Here is a 23073-nt window from a genome sequence, read left to right as displayed (position 1 = left end):
TCCTAGAGGAGGGTGAAACATTGACTGACTGATCCCATGGCATTGTATTTACTGTAGGATTCCCCATCACACTTCTCCTGGATTTCAACATTTTTCTTAGTTTCTGTCCATACTTGCACTGTGAACAAAGTTTCACAGAGCAGTGTACTGTGATGTCCAGATCCCTCTCCTGAGTTCCTACAGTTAAATTAGAACCTTGTATTACATTTGAGCAGTTCAAGTTTTTCTCTACAATGGGCACACATATTGCAGTTACTGACATCAAAGTTCATCTGACTTGGTTAGCTCCCTCTGAGGACTTCTCTGGTTTTGACTTTGACCTAAATAATGTGGTGCCATCTGTAAATGTTGCCAATTTACTGCTCACCTCCCCTTCCCAGATTGTTAATAATTATGAAATATTTACTGTACTATTTGTTACAATATGTGTAATCCCCATTGCTGTGCTTCCCTCCCTTCGCAGACAACTTGAACATTTCTGAGCCTGATAGACGCATTGACCACCTCATGGCAGCTTTCAACCTTACTCCCTCTGACCCTTCAACATTCATCCTAATGGGCATCCCTGGCCTGGAAGCTGCCCATGTCCTGATTTCCATCCCTTTGTCTATGTTCTACATTATCAGCCTGTTGGGAAATTTCACTGTTCTGTATGTTGTAGGGAAAGAGCAGACCCTCCACAAGCCGATGTACCTGCTGATCTGCATGCTGGCACTCACAGACATTGGCACATCTACCTCTGTCATGCCGAAAGCCCTGTGTATATTTTGGTTCAATTTGAAAGGCATTACTGTGGGTGGCTGCCTCACCCAGATGTTCTTCCTTCATGCCGTTTCTGTTATGCACTCAGCCATCCTCGTGACAATGGCCTTCGATCGCTACGTTGCCATATGTAACCCTCTGAGATACGCCACCATCCTCACCAATGCACGAATAGCTAAGCTAGGGCTAGTGGGTTTGATAAGAGCTGTTGTCTTCGTTCTACCTGCGCCCCTTCTCCTGAGCAGGCAGCCATTCTGTGCCAACCGTATTATCCCCCACACACACTGTGACCACATAGCTGTGGCGAAGATGTCGTGTGGGGACATCACAGTCAACAGGACATACTGCTTGGTGATATTGTTTGTAATCATGGGGTTAGACCTGACACTCATTGCCCTGTCCTATGGTCTGATCATTAAGGCAGTCCTCAGAATCTCCCATAAGGAAGCCCACCAGAAAGCCCTCAATACCTGCACAGGCCACATCTGTGTGATGCTGACATCTTATACTCCCTTGCTCTTCTCTAGCCTGACATATGAGTTCAGTCAGGGTATCGCTCCCCATGTTCACATCATCTTGGCCAACCTCTATTTCATCATTCCCCCCATGCTCAACCCTATTATTTATGGGGTCAAAACCAAAGAGCTTCGTGACAAAGTGGTCAAATACATCTGCAGAATGTGATCACCAGGAGCCATTGACTTTAATCATGTCTGACAAGAGAGGAGAAGGAGATCTCCTCATTAATCAAGAGCACTCTGCCTCAGTTTGGCTGAGCTCAGGATTGTGGAAGTTCATAGTCTAAGAAGTTCCCCACACTGAATGTCTTATCACTCCATCACCAAGCACTGCTGTCATAAATATAAAGGGAAGGGTAAACAACTTTAAAATCCCTTCTGGCCAGAGGAAAAACCCTTTCACCTGTAAAAGGTTAAGAAGCTAGGATAACCTCACTAGCACCTGACCAAAATGACCAATGAGGAGACAAGATACTTTCAAAAGCTGGAGGGAAGGAGAAACAAAGCCTCTCTCTCTGTCTATGTGATGCTTTTGCCGGGGACAGAACAGGAATGGAGTCCTAGAACTTATTAAGTAATCTAGCTAGATATGTGTTAGATTATGATTTCTTTAAATGGCTGAGAAAATAAACTGTGCTGAATGGAATGGATATTCCTCTTTTTGTGTCTTTTTGTAACTTAAGGTTTTGCCTAGAGGGATTCTCTATGTTTTGAATCTAATTACCCTGTAAGGTATTTATTATCCTGATTTTACAAAGGTGATTCTTTTTACTTTTTCTATTATTAAAATTCTTCTTTTAAGAAACTGAATGCTTTTTCATTGTTCTTAAGATCCAAGGGTTTGGTCTGTGGTCACCTATGCAGATTGGTGAGGATTTTTATCAAGCCTTCCCCAGGAAGTAGGGTGCAAGGGTTGGGAGGATTTTGTGGGGAAAGACGCTTCCAAACGGACTCTTTCCAAATTATATCCCTGTTCGACGTTTGGTGGTGGCAGCGAAAGTCCAAGGGCAAAAGGTAAAATAGTTTGTATCTTGGGGAAGTTTTAACCTAAGCTGGTAACAGTAAGCTTAGGAGGTTTTCATGCAGGTCCCCACATCTGTACCCTAGAGTTCAGAGTGGGGAAGGAACTTTGACAACTGCACTCTCAGTTGCTGAGTTCCCTCTATCTGACCATCACCTGAACTCTTTCAGTGTCACCTGTCAGCCCCCAACCCTAGACACCCTCTCATTCAGACATTCCATGACTTCCAGACCACAAGAAGATACTGCAGCTTTCTGAAGTAAGGTGGTTTTCCATTAGTCCATGTGTCACAAATGGAAGCTACACTTTCTGATAGCCAAGATAAATAAACAAACTACAAATGCTGAACTTCTTTATCATATGTGCAGTGATCTGGAAAGCAAAATTTACCAGATTTGTGTAGGTCAAATACTTCAGGAAGCCTGGATAATAAACAAAGTGTTTCAGTTTGAAAATACAGAAAATACAGAAAAACTAATACAGAAAAACTGCTGCAAGAATTGAGGACATTTTACTAAAGCTTATTGGTGAGAGTTATGAAACTGAGTTAAACTACAATGTCACCTTTGTGTCAAATTACCTACAACTTTGTGCAGTCGATTTTGGAGTCACTTTCAGGTGGACCTTTCAGAACACACACTACCCATTCCTGTTGTCAAAGAAGTCAAGAGTAGGTGTTGAGATTTCATCTTGGAGTTTGTGAAACAGATGAAATGGGGATGGCCACCAAAGATCCAGGTGATTGTATCACTTGCAGTACTAAGTCTTTCACAAGCTAGATTAGGCAATCTCTCATTTTTGCCATTGTTTTGTGGAGACCTTGGACAGTTGGAGCAGCAGTGGAGAGTTTTGCTTATGGTTCACTGGCCTCATACTCAAGACAATCAAGCTGAGCATGGTTGGGTTGAAGTTCTCGAACACACGGATGCTGCTGAGGACAAAGACTTTAGTGAACTTTGCTTATTTGCTCTTTTGTTGCTGCCACTACCTTTTAGCAATGCTGCAACTGAAAGATTGCTTTCTCAAATGGACTTGATAAAAACAAAACTGTGCAACAAGATGCAAAAGGAACTTTTAGAAAACTTCTTTCATCTTAGGGTGTATATTGTTGCCCTGAATTTATGGGCTACTTTAATTACTGTTTGCCAGTGATCTGATCAGAAGATATTCAGGTTCTTGTCCCAATTCAGGCTACAGGGAGAAAACTCAGTGCTCAATAACATGAGCAGACACTGAGGCTGTGTGTGACAAGGAGACTTATACTGAGGACAATACCAGAATGTTAAGATCTTTATTAACATGAATGAAAAAAATAATCAAAGATATAAAACACAGAGTCACAAAGAAGTAATACAATTCTATGACCCCTGGTGGTAACATCCCTATTCTAAAAGACAACTTAAACTAGTATGCTTTCATGTTCATCCTTATAAAATGATTGTGTGGTCTCCAATGAAAAGTTTGTCAGGAAGACCAAATCATACTTGGAGTTGCAGCTAGCAAGAGATGTTAAGAGTAACAAGAAGGGTTGCTTCAGGTATGTTAGCAACAAGAAGAAAGTCAAGGAAAGTGTGGGTCCCTTACTGAATTAGGGAGGCAACCTAGTGACAGAGGATGTGGAAAAAGCTAATGTACTCAATGCTTTTTTTGCCTCTGTCTTCACAAACAAGTTCAGCTCCCAGACTGCTGCACTGGGCAGCACAGCAAGGGGAGGAGGTAACCAGCCCTCTGTGGAGAAAGAAGTGGTTCGAGACTATTTAGAAAAGCTGGACGAGCACAAGTCCATGGGGCTGGATGCGGTGCATCCGAGAGTGCTAAAGGAGTTGGCGGATGTGATTGCAGAGCCATTCGCCATTATCTTTGAAAACTCATGGGGATCGGGGGAGGTCCCAGATGACTGGAAAAAGGCTAATGTAGTGCCCATCTTTAAAAAAGGGAAGAAGGAGGATCTGGGAAACTACAGGCCAGTCAGCCTCACCTCAGTCCCTGGAAAAATCATGGAGCAGGTCCTCAAAGAATCCATTCTGAAGCATTTAGAGGAGAGGAAAGTGATCAGGAACAGTCAGCATGGATTCACCAAGGGCAAGTCATGCCTAACCTAATTGCCTTCTATGTCAAGATAACTGGCTCTGTGGATGAGGGGAAAGCTGTGGATGTGTTATTCCTTGATTTTAGCAAAGCTTTTGATATGGTCTCCCACAGTATTCTTGCCAGCAAGTTAAAGAAGTATGGGCTCGATGAATGGACTATAAGGTGCATAGAAAGCTGGCTACATCATTGGGCTCAATGGGTAGTGATCAATGGCTCCATGTCTAGTTGGCAGCCGGAATGAAGCGGAGTGTACCAAGGGTCGGTCCTGGGGCCGGTTTTGTTCAATATCTTCATAAATTATCTGGAGGATGGCGTGGATTACACCCTCAGCAACTTTGCAGATGCCACTAAATTGGGAGGAGTGGTAGATATGCTGGAGGGTAGGGATAGGATACAGAGGGACCTAGACAAATTAGAGGATTGGGCCAAAAGAAATCTGATGAGGTTCAACAGGGACAAATGCAGAGTCCTGCACTTAGGACGGAAGAATCCCATGCACCGCTATAGACTAGGGACTGAATGGCTAGGCAGCAATTCGGCAGAAAAGGACCTAAGGGTTACAGTGGATGAGAAGCTGGATATGAGTCAACAATGTGCCCTTGTTGCCAAGAAGGCTAAGGGCATTTTAGGCTGTATAAGGAGGGGCATTGCCAGCAGATCGAGGGATGTGATCATTCCCCTCTATTTGACATTGATGAGGCCTCATCTGAAGTACTGTGTCTAGTTTTGGTCCCCACACTACAAGAAGGATGTGGGAAAATTGGAAAGAGTCCAGCGGAGGGCAATAAAAATGATTAGGGGACTGGAGCACATGACTTATAAGGAGAGGCTGAGGGAACTGGGATTGTTTAGTCTACGGAAGAGAAGAATAGGGACTTGATAGCTACTTTCAACTACCTGAAAGGGGGTTCCAAAGAGGATGGATCTAGACTGTTCTCAGTGGTGGCAGATGACAGAACAAGGAGTAATGCTCTCAAGTTGCAGTGAGGGAGGGTTAGGTTGGATATTAGGAAACACTGTTTCACTAGGAGGCTGGTGAAGCACTGGAATGGGTTACCTAGGGAGGTGGTGGAAACTCCTTCCTTGAAGGTTTTTAAGGTGAGTCTTGAAAAAGCCCTGGCTGGGATGATTTAGTTGGGGATTGGTCCTGCTTTGAGCAGGGGGTTGGACTAGATGACCTCCTGAGGTCCCTTCCAACCCTGATATTCTATGATTCTATGATGATTCTATGATTTTGGGTGTCTTTGGAAGGATCACAATGCACTGAACATTGTTGTTATAGTGGTGTTATAGCAATTGTTGTTACAATAATGTTATTGATATTGAAAAAATATTGAATCTATTTCCCTAAAGTTAAATATCCTCACACCTTCTTGTCAACTGTCTAAATGGGCCATCTTGATTATCACTACAAAAGTTTTTTTTTTTTTTTATTCCTGCTGATCATGGCTCATCTTAACTAATTAGCCTCTCACAGTTTGTATGGCAACTTCCACCTTCTCTGCATGTATATATATATTTCTTCTTACTATAAGTTCCATTTTATGTATCTGATGAAGTGGGCTGTAGCCCATGAAAGCTTATGCTCTAATAAATTTGTTAGTCTCTAAGGTGCCACAAGTCCTCTAGTAATGTAATTTCATGTATATAGTTATGAGGCTGAAAATGTGTCCTCATGGCTTAAAACAGGCCCAGGCAAAACTCTCCAGGAGCAGGGGGGCTCCCCTAAATGGTGCCTTGCCCAGATGGTCTCCCTCTGCTCCAGGGCTGGGATGGGAGCTACTTTAGCCTGAGAAGGAGCTTGCTCACAGGTTGAAGGCAGCCTTGGCTGTATTAATGACCCAGCACCCCCTGCCCCAGCCCTGAAGTAACTGGACACTGACAGATCTCCTTTTTGACCATACTTTCTGATTGAAAACTGGATACCTGGCAACCCTAAATGGCACCCAGAAGCCAAAAGCCAGTCTGTCCTGGTAAAACCCAGACTGGTGGAAACCCTATTAACTCAGGTTTCTCTGTATGAACCATCTGTATCCTTATGTCTTTGGGCTTTTCCTGTATTCTTCTCTCACACTCCTTGTGCTAAGGGGCATAATGCTGGGACAGAGGCATCTGTCTGTAAATAAGTTGGTCATTAAAGACTATCAGGACTAATGAGATCTTGCCAGGACAGAAGAAAGCAGTACCAGCATTCTAAACAAAAGCCAGTTTTCTCCAGCATCTCTGCAGAGGGGAGGGCGTGGAAGGAATGGAACCTCCCCAGAAAAGGGGACAGAGAGAGGAGGGGTTGGTCCAGCCCTTTAAAAACACAGAGACTGGATGAGCCAGAAGAAGCTGGGGGAGGAGAGACGCGCAAGGGCGGCAGAGGGGACTCTTGGGTTGCAGGGCTCTGGCTGCAGCAGAGACAGACTCCAGCTACAGGGGAAGCCAGAAATTGCAGACGGTGGCCTCTGAACACCCTACGGGCTCTGACCAAATCTCAAAGAGTGCTCCAGGGCGGTGAGGACACTGAGGCAGGGAATGGCGCGCAGGTGTTGTATTGTGTTTCCCTACATCTGGGTGTGACACTCTGCACCTCATATCCATCACAGTGGTATGGTTATGATATGGTTATGACATAATTCTGATGTATCTGGTGTTAGGATATAGATATTCAGGCCTGTCTGTAAAGGCCTAGACTCTAAGAATTTAGGTGTATTCTTATCACTTGGCTAGTTCTAGAGGTACAAAAGAAAGAATCAAAATCACTGTCTGCCGGTGTAAGGGCTTTCTCTCACTGTGACAGTCTGAGGCCCTGTTCTTAGGCTAAGGCCTTTGGCTAAGCCACAGAGGCAGCCATAAGCTGGGAAGCGAACGGTCACCTCCTCACATTCCAAACTAGTCACATTGAAATAAGGTGCTATTGGGCTGTTTGGCACTATCAGGACAGGATTGTATTCCTATCACCTCCAGAGAAAGGGAAGTGCCTAGAAACTGTAAAAGGAAACTTAGTTTGATAGCATCCTGTCTGGCAAGAACTCACTTATCCATAGCTGGGATGTGAAATCCTCATTTCTGTGTTGTTCTGTCATCTACCATTTCCCTATTGTTTGTCTGTATAATCTTTGTCTGGTTCTGTGATTGTTCCTGTTTGCTGTATAATTAATTTTGCTGGGTGTAAACTAATTAAGGTGGTGGGATATAATTGGTTAGATAATTATGTTACAATATGTTAGGATTGGTTAGTTAAATTTCAGTAAAATGATTGCTTAAGGTATAGCTAAGCAGAACTCAAGTTTTACTATATAGTCTGCAGTTAATCAGGAAGTGAAGGGGGTTAATGGGAACAGGGAATGGGGGTGGGGAAATTGGAATCATGTTTTTCTAAGGGGGGGTGAACTGGAATCATATTTCGCTAAGGCAGGGAATGGGAACAGGGACACAGGTGGAAGGCTCTGTGGTGTCAGAGCTGGGAAGGGGGACACTAAGGAAGGAAACTGGAATCATGCTTGCTGGAAGTCCACCCCAATAAACATCGAATTGTTTGCACCTTTGGACTTTGGGTATTGTTGCTCTCTGTTCATGCGAGAAGGACCAGGGAAGTAAGCGGGTAAAGGAATAAGCCCCCTAACATCTTGTACAAAATATGTTATGTGAGGTTTCATTGGAAAAGCTATGATTTGCTGAATATGATTATCCTATTTGTATGCATGCATCATTTTTGTATCAGGAGTTATGAATATTGACTATGTATGTGAATTTGAAATGTGGTTGCATTTGGGTAACTCCCAGAAGGCAAGATGCTTCCAGCCTAGAAATCCGATTCTGAAGGGCCTATTCAGGGTAATGGGCCATTAGGAGAAACAACAGGCCTGAGAAGAAGCTCATCCCCCGCCTGGTGAACCTTCTTTGGAATGCTTGCGTCAGCCTATCGGTAATGGCTGCTATGAATCAGCGAAGCATACAAGGGCATGTGACTAAACCACATGACACTGAACTCCATTTTGGTACCTGTATTTTTCCACAAACTAGACTGGGAACTTGGCTTGGAACAAAAGGGTTCCTGCCATGTGGAAGAAACCATAAAAGGGGGCAGCGACATCACCCAGTGGCCTCACTCCCCACACAAAAACACCTGGAAACACAGGACGAACAAAGACTGAACTGCAGGAAGTGCTGTTCCCAGGCTGAAGGTGTTTCTAGCCTGTGTATGGACGCTTGATGGACGGTTTGTACTATCTAACAGGGTGAGACACTGCTTGATTCAAATCCTATTTAGTGTATAAGACTTAGCCTGTGATTTTCTTCATTTCTTAGGTAACCATCTTTGATCAGTTTGCTATTACTTATAGTCATATAAATCTTTCTGGTATTCAGTAAATCTGTTTTCTATTTTTTACCTAAATGAGTGTGATTTGCTTGAGGAAAACCTCAGCTCACTTAACAAAGGTTTGTGCATTGTCCTATTCACATCAAGGGAGGGGCATATTCAGTAATAAATTCTAACTGGTCAGGCTTCTGACCAGGGCAGGACGGTATAGCTCTGGGGTCCTAGGATGGGGAGCTGGGAGTCTTTTGGCTGGAGCCTCTCTGTTGTTGGTTCATGAGTGGCTGGCCAGAGCATTCATGAACACAGCTGAGTGTGGTTCCTGCCTGTGGATATTGGTGTGAGTGCAAGCTTGGAGGGCTTTGCAGCTTGTCACAATGTTACAGTGCAAGAGGGGACCCAGATTGGTGAGACAGAGGGCTCAGCTGTACCCCAATTCCAGGTGGCACCCCAGGGATGACCCACCACAGCGGCGCAGCGAGCAGGATGAAATGCACAGCTTGTTGTTCTGAGTGAGATTTGCACTTCATACACTGGTGTAGAGATTTTTAGTGAGACTTTAAGTGTGGCTTGAGATCAGTCAGAGAGGTTACCAGTTAGTTATTTTCTGTTTGCTCATTTCGGGAAAAGGAAGTAGTGACAGAAAAGCAGAAAGATGAGTGAAGGCAGAGAAGCCCTTACAAAACTGGAGCTCTTTAGAGTGCAGGCAGCAAAAAAAAGAAAAGGAACATCAGAGACTTTTGGAGTTAGAAGCAGTAGCACATCAGATCGCTTTGGAACTGAAACAGTAAGCAACTGAGGCCCAGAAACTGTACAGGGAGATGTCAGCAAACCAGTCAAGTGCCTGAAACCACTATGGCTTATTGCTGAAAGCAGCCAAGTCAGCAGGCCGTCAAGTGGCCATGTAGCAGCCTCAGCTTGACCAAGGCAGGAGGGGAGGGGGGTTTGGGTGCCAGAGAGAGGGCAGCTTGTCCCCGCATCCTTCCTGATAAGAACTGTGTTGAAGTTGCTGATACATGCATTTTAGAAGAGCTGGATGTGCCCCCAGGAATATCTATTTGGATCTCAAGGCTGCAAACTCTGGAAAAACCCACCCCTGTTAATCAATAATCAGAAGGAACTTCTTGTTTGACCATTGAAACTGCTTATTTAACAAGTTTTCTTGAAGGGACATGTCACTGTATTACTAATGTATAACTAAGGGGGGAAAGTTTGAGGTAGGGGGGACTTTTTGGACTCTCCCCCTGGATACATCTTGCAGTCCCCACTGGCAGAAGGAAGATTTGGCCATCGGAAGCCTGCCACTGTGCCACTCGAGAGCCACACTCAGCTTTGGTAATTATCAAGGGTTGCGGGTGTTTTACTAACCTGTTGCGGACATGCGTAAGTGCTTGAGACTAAGTAAAATTTAGCTTTAAGTGAAAGCACTCTTGTGTCATCCTGTTTGTGCCAGTTATCGATCAGTAGGACGGCCGTATCTCCCCTGATTTATTTCCTGACACCACCTCGTAAAGAGTAAACGCAACCAAGAGCTTTGGGTTGAAAGAACCCCAGGTAACAAAACTAGCCATGGAACTGTGAGCCAAAGAATTTGAGGAAAAAGAAAGAAAGTGAAGGTACCAATTGGACTTGTTAGAGAGGCAGAACCAGAACCCCCATACACCACTGATTCCCACCTCTGTAAAAATCCAGAAATGGGAGTGGTTGTGTCCTGCATACAGTGCGGCAGGGGATATTGCTGGATATTTCGCCACCTTTGAAAGGCTTGTGTGATTCATAAGATTCCTGAGGACCAAAAGATGCCCAGTTTGGTTGCAAAGATAACTGGTAAAGCTCTGAATGTATTCAATAAAATGCTAATGACTGATGCTTTCGATTACTGCAAATTCAAAGACATGGTTTTGAAACAGTTTCCGATTATTCCTGAAACATATAGAGTGAAATTTAGGTACCTTAAGGGTTCTGGGATGAGCAATGTGGAATATGTAAACTAGATGAAAGATTTGATGGTGAAGCGGGCAAGGGGCAAATGTGTTACAAGTTTTGAAGGAATGTTGGACCTTGTGGCTCAGGAGCATTTCTTACAGATATGTAAAGATGATGTGAAGCAATGCTTATGGGACAGAAAGATGACAAATGTAGATGAGATGGCTGCTCTAGCTGATGCTTTTCAGCAAACTCAGGCATCTATTGTGCACAAACCCCAGACGGAGGAGTTTAAACTTGGTGGGAAGCAGGGTTCCCGTTTTACTCCTGGGAAGAAAGAGGCTGTCTGGGAGGCTGGGTACTCACCTCTCCCAAACCATTCATCTAATCCTCGACCCAAATCTCCTGTAAAAATAGAAGAACCCAGAAGGTGCTGTCATTGCAATTCCACTGACCACCTGGGGAATGAATGCCCTGTGCTGGGAGGAAGTAGGTAGCCCATGGGAATGCTGCAACCCTGAGCACAGAAGCCCCTCAGGCACCTGTCACTTATACTGGGTTGTAAAATCAGCATTATTGGCAGGAAACACCTTGGGTGGGAAGATACAGTGATAAAAATGTGTGTGGTTAGGTCGAGTATAGTGCAAGAAGGTGACACGCTGCCAGCACAGATTTCACAGCTTTTATTAGTAGGAGGTTACAAAACCCTGTACCGTTGGCTAAAGTGCACATAGAAACCGAGGGTTTGTAAGGTGTATTATTAGCGGGCGTAGTAGATAATAATTCTATTGATATGCTAATTGGCAATTATTTCTTCCGTGTAGCTCCGGCTGTTAATGGTAAAGGCCCAGAAACTGCTGAGGGAATGGGAGAAAGTCTTCTTTAGTCCTCCGCAGCAGTGAGAAACTGCATATTTCTCAGGGCAGGGGCGGCTTAGGCTGGCTCCTGCCCTGCCGCTGAAGGCGGTGTTTCCTCAGAAAGGGAAGAGAGCATATTGCCTTTCATTGAGACGGCTGTTTCAGATGTTAGCTGCAAGCCTGTCACAGATGAACCAGGGACTCTTTCCACTCTCGGGATCATAGGGAGGTGTGTCCCAGAGGGGAGCCCAAAGATGGTGATTGAATCCTAGAAACCTCTGGGAGGTGGATGAGGGTTCCGTTAACTCTGCAGCTGGATGCAACCGCACCGCAGGAAGGGAACGAGATGGAGAACCAGCTGGTGAGATAACTGTCCAGGCTGCATTGGTAATTTTCACTCCATGCATCTGAAGAAGTGGGTTTTTTACCCACAAGAGCTTATGCCTAAATAAATCTCTTAGTCTTTAAGGTGCCACCGGACTCCTCGTTGTTTTTGTTAATACAGTGTGTTGTTTGAAATGGAAAAAGGAAATCTGCTCATAAACTGGGGCTGGTGCAATGTTCTCTCCACATTGAGAGAGGGGTGGACTGGGTAATAAAATTACACTGGTCAGGCTCTTGACCAGGCCAAGAAGGTAGAGTTCTGGGGTACTAGGCTTGGCAGCTGGGGGGAAGTAGCTGGAGCCTCTGTATTGGTGGTTCATGAGTGGCTAGTGAAAGCATTCATGTAACTGCAGCTACCCAGTATGGCCATTCAGCTGTTCTTATATAGATCCCAAATGTCTCTGCCCCTTGCTGTAATTCTCTAGACCCCACTCCCTCCCCCAGAGCTCAGATAGAAACCAGGAGTCTTGACAGGCTCTCTCTCTCTCTCTCTGCAAAGTAGGTAACAAAGTAAGAATATAAATTAAAAATTTTAACCTAACCAGCCACTGTCAGAGACAGGATCCTGGGCCAGGTGCACATCCATGTATGTTTAGGAACCCAAAGCGTCCTGACTTTCACAGCTGCTCAGCATCCACAAGGCCTTCCTGGGCCACTTGTTACATTTTCTATACGGACATAGGGGTTAACAAATAAACAAGAGATGGAAACTACCTATAGCATTTGCTCAGAACCAGCCCCTGTAATTATGTTCACTTGCAGTATATGATTCAGCCACTAGGTGTCGCTGTGCGCTGTACAGCACTCCAGCGAGGGGGTGACCCTGGTAGGGCTTGCACAGGAACAGAGCCACTGAAGAGCTTCCACCCCACAGCCTGGCGGGAGGGGGCAGGGGGCAGCAGAGGAGGCTGGCTGCTCCCCAGCGCAGAACTAGGAATCGGGCGGTGTGGGGGCGGATAGTTTCCTACTCCGGGCACACTCCCATCCCTCCTCCCGCACCTGGCGGATCTCAGCAAGGCGAAGTACCGGATGGTTATCAAAGAGAGGAGGCTGCCCGCATTTCTGAGAGGGGTTAGATGGTGGGTTCAGGGTCAGGGCCCCGCACGGTGGTGGTGGCGGTGGCAGGTTCGGGTCCTCGCTGCTGCCCGGCCCCGCACGGTGGCAGGTGCGGGGTCCACGTCCCCGCTGATGCCCGGCCCGGCGCAGCCGCAGTGGTGTAGTCCCGCTGCCCAGCCCACACCCCGGATTCCAGTGCTGGCCCGCTCTGGACGGGGGCGCTGGGCATCGGGGACTGTGGGCGATTTCAGGGCGCGGGGCGCTGTGGTTCTCAGCCTGCAGCCCAGCACCTGTCCCAGGCCCGGCCCTGAGTCCAGTTGGAAACAAAAGGAAAGGTATTGAAGGAAGAGAGTTAAATGGCCACAAAGAAAACACAGTCAGAAAATGCCACCTAGGGCCAAGGCCTGTGAATAGTCCCCTTTCCTCGCTGATCACAGGGCTTCACTCCAAAGGTCAGTCTCTTGCAGTCTTTGCTGGCCCCAGGGAGCCGGGACCCAAACTTTCCCTAGCTACCTCCTCAGTGAATGGGAGCAGAGTGTCTCCCTCCACCCCAGGACAGACTGAATCAGTCTTTTGTCTTTGTTCACAGACGTGGCCAGCCTCTGTCTGCGGTAACATGCCTTTCTCCCGCCACGTGGCTTCGATGATTATAGCTTGTTTGTGATGGTTTCCACCGGGCTCTCGCCACGTGACTCGCTTTCACTTCAAGGCCATGGGGCCACGATTCTCAACATAGTTACACTAGCCCTGAACTATCGGCCCCGCACACATCTCATAGGGATGTAAGTTAGTTACCAGCTTTCAGCCATGACCTCGCATGCTGCCCTTTATGGAGAAACACCAGCAAAGGGGTATTTTAGGTGCAGTGATTTTGTCAGCTCTGAGACAGGAGTTGCCCATAAAGAAGAATGAACCCTTTGCCACAATGTCACAGAGGCCCAGGGCTGAAGGGCCTAGGTCCAGACGGGGTCATTCCTTGCAGGGTGAGGCAGGAAGCAGCGTGTTGGGGAATGGTGCCTTCGCTTTCACTGGCTGGAGGACTTCCACCTGCAGGGCTCTCCGGCTGTCATTAAAGCCACAGAGCCACATCTTACAGGCCCTACTCAGCTTGGGTCAAGCCCTCGCGTAGCCAGCCAATGCCGCAGACACAGAGCCACCATGCTTATCATGGGGATTGAACCCAGGTCTTTTGGCACCAAAAGCACCAGCTGCTACCACCTGAGCTGACAGAGCAAACCTGCTAGGCAGGCAGGGAATAGCGGGTCTAGACGCTGGGCCCGAGATTCCCCACAAAGCATTTCGTGTGTGACTCCTAGAGACCAAATACTGTGATGGTATTTTGCAGGGAGCGACAAAGCCTTTCTGCAGCGTGACCAGGGGCCGGTAGAGTGCCACGCCCGTCCCCATTGACACCTCCTCCAGCCCCTCGATGTTCGGGATCCCTGGCCTGGGGGCCATGCTGTTCTGGATTGCCCTTCCGTTCTGCATCATGTCTGTTGCTGCTCTGCTGGGAAGCAGCATCCTTCTGGTCATCATCCAAAGCCAGCACTGCATCCACGGGCCCGTGGACATCTTCCTGGCCATGCTGGCTGCCACTGACCTGGGGTATCGCTGCATCAGTACAGCTGTGCCGCCCGCAGCTCACTTGTGTAGACATAGCCTAAGTCTGTGATGTCAATACGGTTGTTCTAATCAGCCAAACTTGTGACCTCATCGCAAAACTACAGCCAGTTTGTTTGGCAAGCCCTATTTCCCATAAACCCATGCTGCTCAGCATTGATTATGCCATCCTTCAAAGCTTTACTGATGGCATCCCCTATCACGCTTGACATGCTTTTCTCCTGGGATTGGGGTCAGGCTAACTGGACTAGAGTTATCTCTGCACAGTGCTCCAAGCTTTATTAAAAATAGCTCAGAGAGCTGCTCAGAGAGCTCCTCAGCCAGCTCCTTTAGTACTCCTGGGTGCAAGTTGTCCGGTTCTGCAGAATTTGAAGAGATTGTGTTATTCCGCTGAATTACTGTTCACTTTTCAGCAAAGGGTTCCTAGTGCAAGGCTAGACGGCCACTGGCTGCAGAATTATGGCAGGGCCCGTGGCCCTGTTGCCAGACATAGAGGTGACTGCCCCAGCCCTGCAGATGACAGCGTGGCTGGAGGTCCTGCTGCCAGATATCTAAGCAGAGGCATTTCACGCCCCTAAGGGGCACAAGAGTGTTCATTCCTTCTTAGCCCTTCAGTCTTTAAAGAGGCATTTTGCTTTCAGAAAACACTGGGGTCCCTGGGGATTCCCAGGTCATGTGGAGATTCTGCTGGGATTTGCTGACATTGATTTATAACCATCCCCACCGTAGCAAGCCTGGCAGACGCATCTGTTCCTGGCCTGTGTTCGGCGCCGTCTGACTGAGAGGACTGTTCTGGGGGAGCCGGTGGGATTGGTGCCATTATTCACACCTGTCTTACTGAGCAGAGGGACGGAGCGCGCTGAAAGGGGCTTGTGCGTCCCCGGGGAGCAGGAGCCCCTGAAACAGGTTTGGCTTGCACAGCTCAGGGAAGCGTCTACAGGGTTCAGGAAGAACATTAGTTTCAAAATGCCGCCCAGGTAAGCAAGTTAATACTCCGACAACTTCAAATAGCTACCTGCCTCCCTACTGCACTCTGCGTGTTTGTGTATTGTGTATGCACATGGATACGTTTGTGTGCACGTGTAAGGAGACTGTTGCCCCCTTACTAACAGTCGGGGGGGGGTTTAGTGGCCAGCTCCCAGTACTAAAAAGGGGGAAGGGTCGATGGGGAATCAGGACCCTGAGACTGACAGCCCCCAGGAACAATGGGGAGAGGCCAATGCTCCAGGTCAGCCTGTATGACAGGGTGGGCAGGCTAATCAGGGAGTCAGGAGGCCAGGGAGGTCCCGTCCTCCGTGTGAGCTGGATTTGCCTGGGTCAGACAGAGTGGGGACAAGCTGAGGAAAAAGCAGGGGCCCCAGCTGACCTGGGGAGCAGAGCTGGGCCAGATCCAGAGAAGCAGCCCAGAGAGAGCAGACCTGTCCTGGGAGCAGAGCTGTAGCGACCAGAGGCAGAGGGGCCAGAGAAGCAGCCCAGGGAGCTGGAGGCAGACCAGCAGCAGCCGTGCAGAGACCGAGTGGTGGGGCTGGGGCAGGAGCAGTCCGGAGCTGGGTGCGGTGAGCAGCTGGGGAGAGCGAGGGGGACCCTGGGCAGCGGGCCCAGCACAGGGAGACGCCTCAGCCAAGGGGCTCTGCAGGCCAGGCGTGGATCGTAACCCCGACAGGGCGGGGGGCAGGGGGGGGGGCACTGGGAAGAAGGGACCTACCACTTACAGCCTGAGAGCGTGTGGCCACCACCACAGCAAGTGTCCAACCCACAGCATCCCCGCACCACAGCCAGGGCCAGAGACAGAGCCTGGGACTCACAAGGAACAGACTGTGAGCTGCCCTGACGTTCCAGAGACACTGTTTGTGATGTTCCCTGCCACCGAGCGGGTTGATGTGTTTCCTTTAACCGTTCCCATTTTTCCTGATTCTTTTTAAAATTAATTGTTGATTAAATAACTTGCATTTGCTTTAACTTGTACGTAATGGTCAGTGGGTCAGAGAAGTGCCCAGTGCAGAAAGAGTACCCCGGAGTGGGGACACCCTAGCCCCTGTCCTAGGTGACCACAGCAGGGTTGGGGGTCGAGCCCCCCAGGAATCCTGGGCCCAGCCTCGTTGGGGTTACGAGGACTCTGCCAGACAGGAGTGTGGAAGGGGCGTCCTCAAGGGCAGGGAGGCCACTGGGTAAAGGAGGTGGGAGCGAGGACTCAGATCCTTTCGCTGGCTCACTTCACCGGGGTCGTGCAGAAGCCAGGACAGTTCCCCACAAGAGCGGGACCATTCCCCCACTTACACGTGTGCTGTCCGTTTGCATGTGTGTGTGCGTATGTATGTGCATGCTCAGTGTGTGCATGACTGTGTGTATGTCTGTGAGGTGTTGTGTGTGCAGGTGCAAGGGCTGAGTGTGTGCACGGTGAGTGTGTTTGTGTATTGTGTATGCACATGCATGGGTTTGTGCTGTATGTGTGTAGGTGCATGCTCTGTGTGTGAGCGTGTTTGTGTGGTGTTGTGTGTGCAGGTGCAAAGGCTGTGTGTGTGCGCTGAGTGTGTGTGGTTGTGTCTCAGGGCTGGAGGAAGACAAACCCTGGGACAATCACAATCACAACAGCTCCTTCATGCCTTACAGTCCCTGAGTCAGCGACGTGCCCAGGTCTATGCCCTGCCTCTCACAGCGGCTGGCGCGGAGTGATACAGAGACGCCCTCCTCAACCACCCGCAGCGACACACCGTTCTCGCCAAGGGGCAGGGTGGGCAGGATAGGACGCAGACGGAGCGTATTTACTGAGCCCCCCTCACGGGGCGCCCCTGGGCCTGCCTGGAAGAACTGGCATAGCGGTATGTGCACTGCTCAGAACGGGCCCAGCAGCAGCTTCTGCCCCTCCCCACCAGCGGAGAGAGCAGGCCAGACACGCCGCTGAGAAAATGGCTGCAAATTAGGGGATTAGACTGTTGGCATAAAATTTCCAGCTCTCGGACACTTCAGCCTGTGGTCTGGGCTCCGGGCAGTTGAGCTGGGTTGGGGGTGGAGCGCTTGTGGCTGGCCTTGAATAAGAGGGAAAACAAACCAAGACAAAAATTGCCAGGACAGGCGTATGGTTCCCCTGCCTGCTGGGGCTGAGGACGTGTGATGTCTGTGAGTAGCCAGTGTCAGGGGCTGGATATCACGAGGACAGAGTAAAGGGAATGGGGGTGCACCTGTTACTCTGTTGACCGCAGACAGGCAGAGGCAAGAGTCCTTCACACTAGGGGCCATGGGTAACGAGGTGACTCACAGCCCCGGGCCCCGAGAACCATCACAGAGAGCAGCCGTAGAACTACCCGAGCTCACAGACAGCCGGCTGATTAGCCATTCTTTGCATGCACAAGGCCGTCACACGCTCTATTAATCGCTCGCAGTCTCCGGAGCCGTTCTGCTCAAGTCGGATGTGGCCCTCAGCATATCATGTCACCCATCAACAACGGCAGCCTGAGACCTTCAGCATTCCTCCTGGTCGGCATACCGGGGCTGGAAACCACGCAGCACTGGGTCACGATCCCTCTGTGCTTCATGTATATTGTGGCCCTGCTGGGGAACGGCATTGTTCTGTTTGTTATAAGGACAGACACCAGCCTGCATGAGCCCATGTATGTCTTCCTGGCCATGCTGACCATCACTGACCTGGTGCTGTCCACATCCACCCTGCCCAAAATGCTGAGCATCTTCTGGCTGGGATCCAGGGAGATCGGGTTCCACGCCTGCCTCACCCAGATGTTCTTCATCCATGCTTCCTCGCTGGTGGAGTCGGGCATCCTGGTAGCCATGGCATTAGACCGCTACGTGGCCATCTGCAACCCCCTGCGGCATGCAGCCATCTTGAAAATCAGTACGGTGGCCAAGATAGTGCAGCTGGTCTTGGTCAGAGGCCTCGTTGTGATAGCCCCCTTGCCCTTGCTCCTCAGGAGGCTGCCATTCTGCCAGGCCTACATCATCCCCCACTCCTACTGCGAGCACATGGCCGTGGTGAAGCTGGCCTGCACAGACACCACGGTCAATGCAGCATACGGCCTGCTCGTGGCCCTGCTGGTGGGGGGGCTGGATGGCATGTCCATCACTCTGTCCTACATGATGATCCTTCAGGCTGTGTTTGGCCTCCCTTCCACCCAGGCCCGGCTCAAGGCTCTCAGCACCTGCATGTCCCACATCTGCGTCATCCTCACGTTCTATGTCCCTGGGCTCTTCTCCTTCCTGGTGCATCGCTTCGGCCAGAGCGTCCCCAACCCCATCCACATCATGCTGGCCAACCTCTACCTCCTGGTGTCACCCATGCTGAACCCCATCGTGTACGGGGTGAAAACCAAGCAGATCCGCAGTCGGGTGGCCAGGCTCTTCCACGTGAGGGGCCCCTGAGTGCCAGAGGGCAGTCGCTTCATGCTTATTTCTCCAGATACCACACACAACTTTTATTTTTTAAATGTACCATAATTATTAATAATAAAACAATCATTGAGTATCACTGAGACTCCACATGCTGCCTTAGGGACATAGGGGAAGCTGGGCTTGCAGCAGCCCATCTAACAAAAAGAGTATACAGTGAATCAGCGGGCCCAGCGCTGTACAAACACCTGGTCACAGACAGTCCCTGCCCTGACAAGTGCCGTTCATAGAATCATAGAAACATAGAAGATTAGGGTTGGAAGGGACCTCAGGAGGTCATCTAGTCCAACCCCCTGCTCAAAGCAGGACCAACACCCACTAAATCATCCCAGCCACGGTTTTGTTAAGCTGGACCATAAAAACCTCTAAGGATGGAAATTCCACCACCTCCCTAGGTAACCCATTCCAGCGCTTCACCACCCTCCTAGTGAAATAGTGTTTCCTAATATCCAACCTAGACCTCCCCCACTGCAACTTGAGACCATTACTCCTTGTTCTGTCATCTGCTGCCACTGAGAACTGCTGAGCTCCATTCTCTGTGGAAACCCCTTTCAGGTAGGTGAAGGCTGCTGTCAAATCCCCCCTCACTCTTCTCTTCTGCAGACTAAACAATCCCAGTTCCCTCAGTCTCTCCTCGTAAGTCATGTGCCCCAGCCCCTAATCATTTTCATTGCCTTCCGCTGGACTCTCTCCAATTCAATGGAAATAGCTAAAAGTGTAGCTTCAGGGCTAAAATGTGATCAAGAGGGCATTGATGAACTGCTCAATAAATTTGCAAGTGCCCTTTCAAATTCAAAACTTGCTCACACAGAGATGGAGGGACTCAGTGAGTGGTGGGCCTTGGGGGACTGGGGGTAGAGGAGAGGAAGGAGGAACTCGGCCAGTGGTGGGCGGTGATAGTCTTGGGGGGGTGGTGGAAGGACTCAGCGAGTGGCAGGAGGAGGGACAACAAGTGGAGGAGTGGAGGAGATGAGGGACTCAGTGGGTGGGCAGCAGCAGAGGTTCCAGCAAAAAAACAATTTATTTAAGCATAAGCTTTTGTGAGCTACAGCTCACTTCATCCGATGCATACTGTTTTTTCCACAGTATGCATCCGATGAAGTGAGCTGTAGCTCACGAAAGCTTATGCTCAAATAAATTGGTTAGTCTCTAAGGTGCCACAAGTACTCCTTTTCTTTTTGCGAATACAGACTAACACGGCTGTTACTCTGAAACCTGAAAATATGATGAAGCTTATTTCAAAGTGAGCTTTACATAGAGTGGGTCCAGCAATGCACCGAGGTCTCAATGTGTTCTACGAGGCGAACTACTGGCAAGCAACAGTACACAACAGTATGCCGCCCTGCAATGTACACCAGCCTCTTGACACAAGACACCATACCTCCGTATCTAAACCTGTCAAGTTTTTTCAGAGGAAGCTCAATGAGTTAACAGGACAAAAAAATTGTTGAAATGTACAGCACTGTTAACATGAAGGCTACTGAGGCTTCTTACTGTGTGGCTTTGCGCATTGCCAAATCTGGTAAACCACACAACGCAGGCAAGAAACTACTAATTCCAGCTGCAAAGGATACACACGTGGTGATGAGAGCAGAGAAAGCAGCATTAAAGCGAGATGTGATCCCACTCTCTAATGACACAGTTTCACATCCTATTGTGGAGATGGCCACTGGTGTAAAAGAGCAGGTCCTAGAAAGTGTTCGTAATAGCCCATATTATTCAATGCAGACAGATGAGTCTACCAATATACCAAATGCTGCACAGCTGCTGGTGTATATTCATTTTGCTGCAGGAATACAATTAAAAGAGGAATTTCTGTTTTGCAATCCACTGGTGAAGAGCTTTTTAAACTATTAAATAATTTTGTCCAAGACACAGGCCCTGATTGGAGACATTGTTTTAGAATTTGCAGCGATGGAGCATGGTCCATTATGGGATGACATAGTGGTCTTGTGACAAGGGTACAAGAAGTGGTTCCCACAGCTACCTCGAATCATCGTATGATCCACAGACAGGCTTTGGCTGCTAAGAAGATGGCAGAGGAGCTCAGCAATGTTCTTTCATTTGAAGTAAAAATTATAAACTTTATAAAATCACGCCTGGTTAATTCAAAGGTTTTTGCCATTTTATGCGATGAGACGGGGCAAACTTCACACAGGGTTGTTCCCCCCAGAAGTTTGTTGGCTATCCAGGGGCAAAATGCTGACAAGTCTCTGTGAACTGTGTGAGGAAGTCCATGTTTTTCTTGCCGATAATATGAATATGGCAGCCAGATATGACAACAAGCATTTCCAAAAAGTGTCATGGAAGTGCTGTACAAATGGAGAGCGACTGAACTCTCTGAATGTGTCACTTCAGGGATGAGATGCCAATGGTTTAATTGCTAACGCGCAGATATCAAACTGGAACCATGGTCTTCAGGTGTGCAGCAGGGATATGTTTGCATGTTTTCAACACTAGGAGGACATTGCGCAAGAGCGTGGTGATCTGTCAGTTGACACTATCCAGGACATAATTGTTCAACATTTAGGGTCTCTGCAAGAGCAGTTTCATGAATACTGAGACATTCTATTCCTTGGGGGACCATCCTGGAACCCCCATTTTCCACAGTTTTATATAATTGTGATCCTACATATACACCATGTATAAAGCTGGTAAGGTATCAGGGGAAAGGTTATGATCTACTGAGAGTAATTTATCTATCCATATATGTATATCATTATTGCATATGAAGTTATGAGAATTGTGTTGTATGGTTGTCACTAAAACATGAGGTAAATTGAGGAATCAGCCAGATATTAGTTCCTCTGAGGCAACAGCAAGGAAAGTAACCAACACCTGAGCGGGGTGTCAAACAACCCATCAACAACCATAGTCTAGCTTGGCAACTACAATTCAATGACTCACTTGCAAGAGGCCACACCAGGGGAATTGCTCATCCTTGACAGGAGACTCAGCAATGCCCCCCAGACATGCCTGGACTTGTGTTCTCCAAGAACATGGACTGAGGGTATAAAACCAAACATGGGGGGCCCATGTGGGGCCCTTCTCCGTCACCCAAGGAAGACTCCAACTGAGGGGACTGGCCCAGATTTCAAAGTGAAACCTGTGTACTATGAACTGCAATATCCAGTGGGGTGAGAAAAACTGCTTAATCTAATTGTTGTTCAGTCTAATTGGGTTGAGAGTTTAGACTGTGTGCTTACATTTTATTTCTTTTGGTAACTAACTCAGACTTTTTGCCTATAACTTAATTCACTTAAAATCTATCTTTTGTAGTCAAATTTGTTTTACTGTTTATGTTTACCAGTGAGTTTGTATGAAGTGTGTGACAAATCTGCTTCAGGTTTGCAAAGGCTGGTGTATATCCACTTTCCACTGATGAAGTGGTGAACCAATTAATAAATCTGCATTGGTCATCTTGAGCAGTGCAGATGGTATATTCCTGGGGTACAGGGCTGGGAGCTGGAAGGGTTTGGCTCTGGTGCCATTCTCCGTGTGATTCATGAGTGGCTCTGGGAGCAGTCATGCAATCTAGCTGGGTGTGGGGCTCCACATGCTGTTGTGCTGAGTGATCACAGCCCCTGGAGGGGTTTGCTGCTTGTCACTAGCAAAGCATTGTGAGAGACGGCCCAGGCTGGAGAGAATTAAGTGGGCACAGCGGTCCCTCAGTCCCAGGCTGCACCCCGGGGATCCCGTCGCAAATATTTTCCTGAAATGGGCAAAGACCAATGTAATCAATGGATCAGGAACCCATTCAGCTTTTAGCCAAACCCTACAGTTATGTTGTCTTCAAAAGAAGAGGAAAGCCTTATCACCCTGTCAAGCAATAAGGAACTGCAGGACAAATTTCCACAAATGCCAGTCACAGACTTTTGGTTATTAAGAGTTAACACACTGGGCTCTTAAAGCGCTCGTTTCCTTTTCAGCTAAACATCTACCCGGCAAAGGTTTTTACGCTCAATATTTCCTAATACTTAAGGAGAAGGGAGATTGGAGATCCAGCCGAGGCCTCAGAGCACTCAAGAACTTTGTCAAAGCTCAAAAATTCAAGATGATCATTCTATCAATGATTATTCCAGCATTGGAACAGGGAGACTGGTTTTCAGTCCTTGACCTCCAGGATGCCTATTT

General features: G+C 48.2%; 2 protein-coding genes across 4 annotated transcripts; both read left to right on the top strand.

Annotated features, from left to right (window-relative positions):
* Positions 1-507: 507 nt before the first annotated feature.
* LOC311530785 (olfactory receptor 52P1-like) lies at positions 508-1446 on the top strand (the record flags this gene model as incomplete). The annotated part of the gene is made up of 1 exon (XM_084647681.1): positions 508-1446. The coding sequence occupies one exon, from the start codon at positions 508-510 to the stop codon at positions 1444-1446; it is 939 nt and encodes a 312-aa protein (XP_084503807.1).
* An 8504-nt stretch (positions 1447-9950) lies between these two features.
* LOC311530774 (olfactory receptor 52L1-like) lies at positions 9951-19018 on the top strand. Of its 3 annotated transcripts, XM_084647659.1 has the most exons (3): positions 9970-10033; positions 15271-15518; positions 17152-19018. In XM_084647659.1, exon 3 carries the CDS (start codon positions 17968-17970, stop codon positions 18910-18912), a length of 945 nt encoding a protein of 314 aa, XP_084503785.1. In that variant the 5' UTR covers positions 9970-10033; positions 15271-15518; positions 17152-17967; the 3' UTR covers positions 18913-19018. The 3 variants fall into 3 exon arrangements, 1 of the variants encoding a protein (XP_084503785.1); XR_014714092.1 differs by lacking the exons at positions 15271-15518; positions 17152-19018 and adding an exon at positions 14267-15264 and having other exon boundaries at positions 9951-10033; XR_014714093.1 differs by lacking the exons at positions 15271-15518; positions 17152-19018 and adding an exon at positions 11449-11888 and having other exon boundaries at positions 9966-10033.
* The last annotated feature ends 4055 nt before the right edge of the window (positions 19019-23073 follow it).

Source organism: Lepidochelys olivacea (genome assembly GCF_965140295.1).
Source record: "Lepidochelys olivacea isolate rLepOli2 genome assembly, chromosome: 1".
NCBI classification, from domain to species: Eukaryota; Metazoa; Chordata; order Testudines; family Cheloniidae; genus Lepidochelys; species Lepidochelys olivacea.
This window is presented reverse-complemented; position numbering and strand designations above follow the sequence as displayed.

Coding starts and splice junctions, on each gene's coding strand:
- LOC311530774 (XM_084647659.1), top strand. CDS start 17,968: ATGTCACCCATCAACAACGGCAGCCTGAGACCTTCAGCATTCCTCCTG.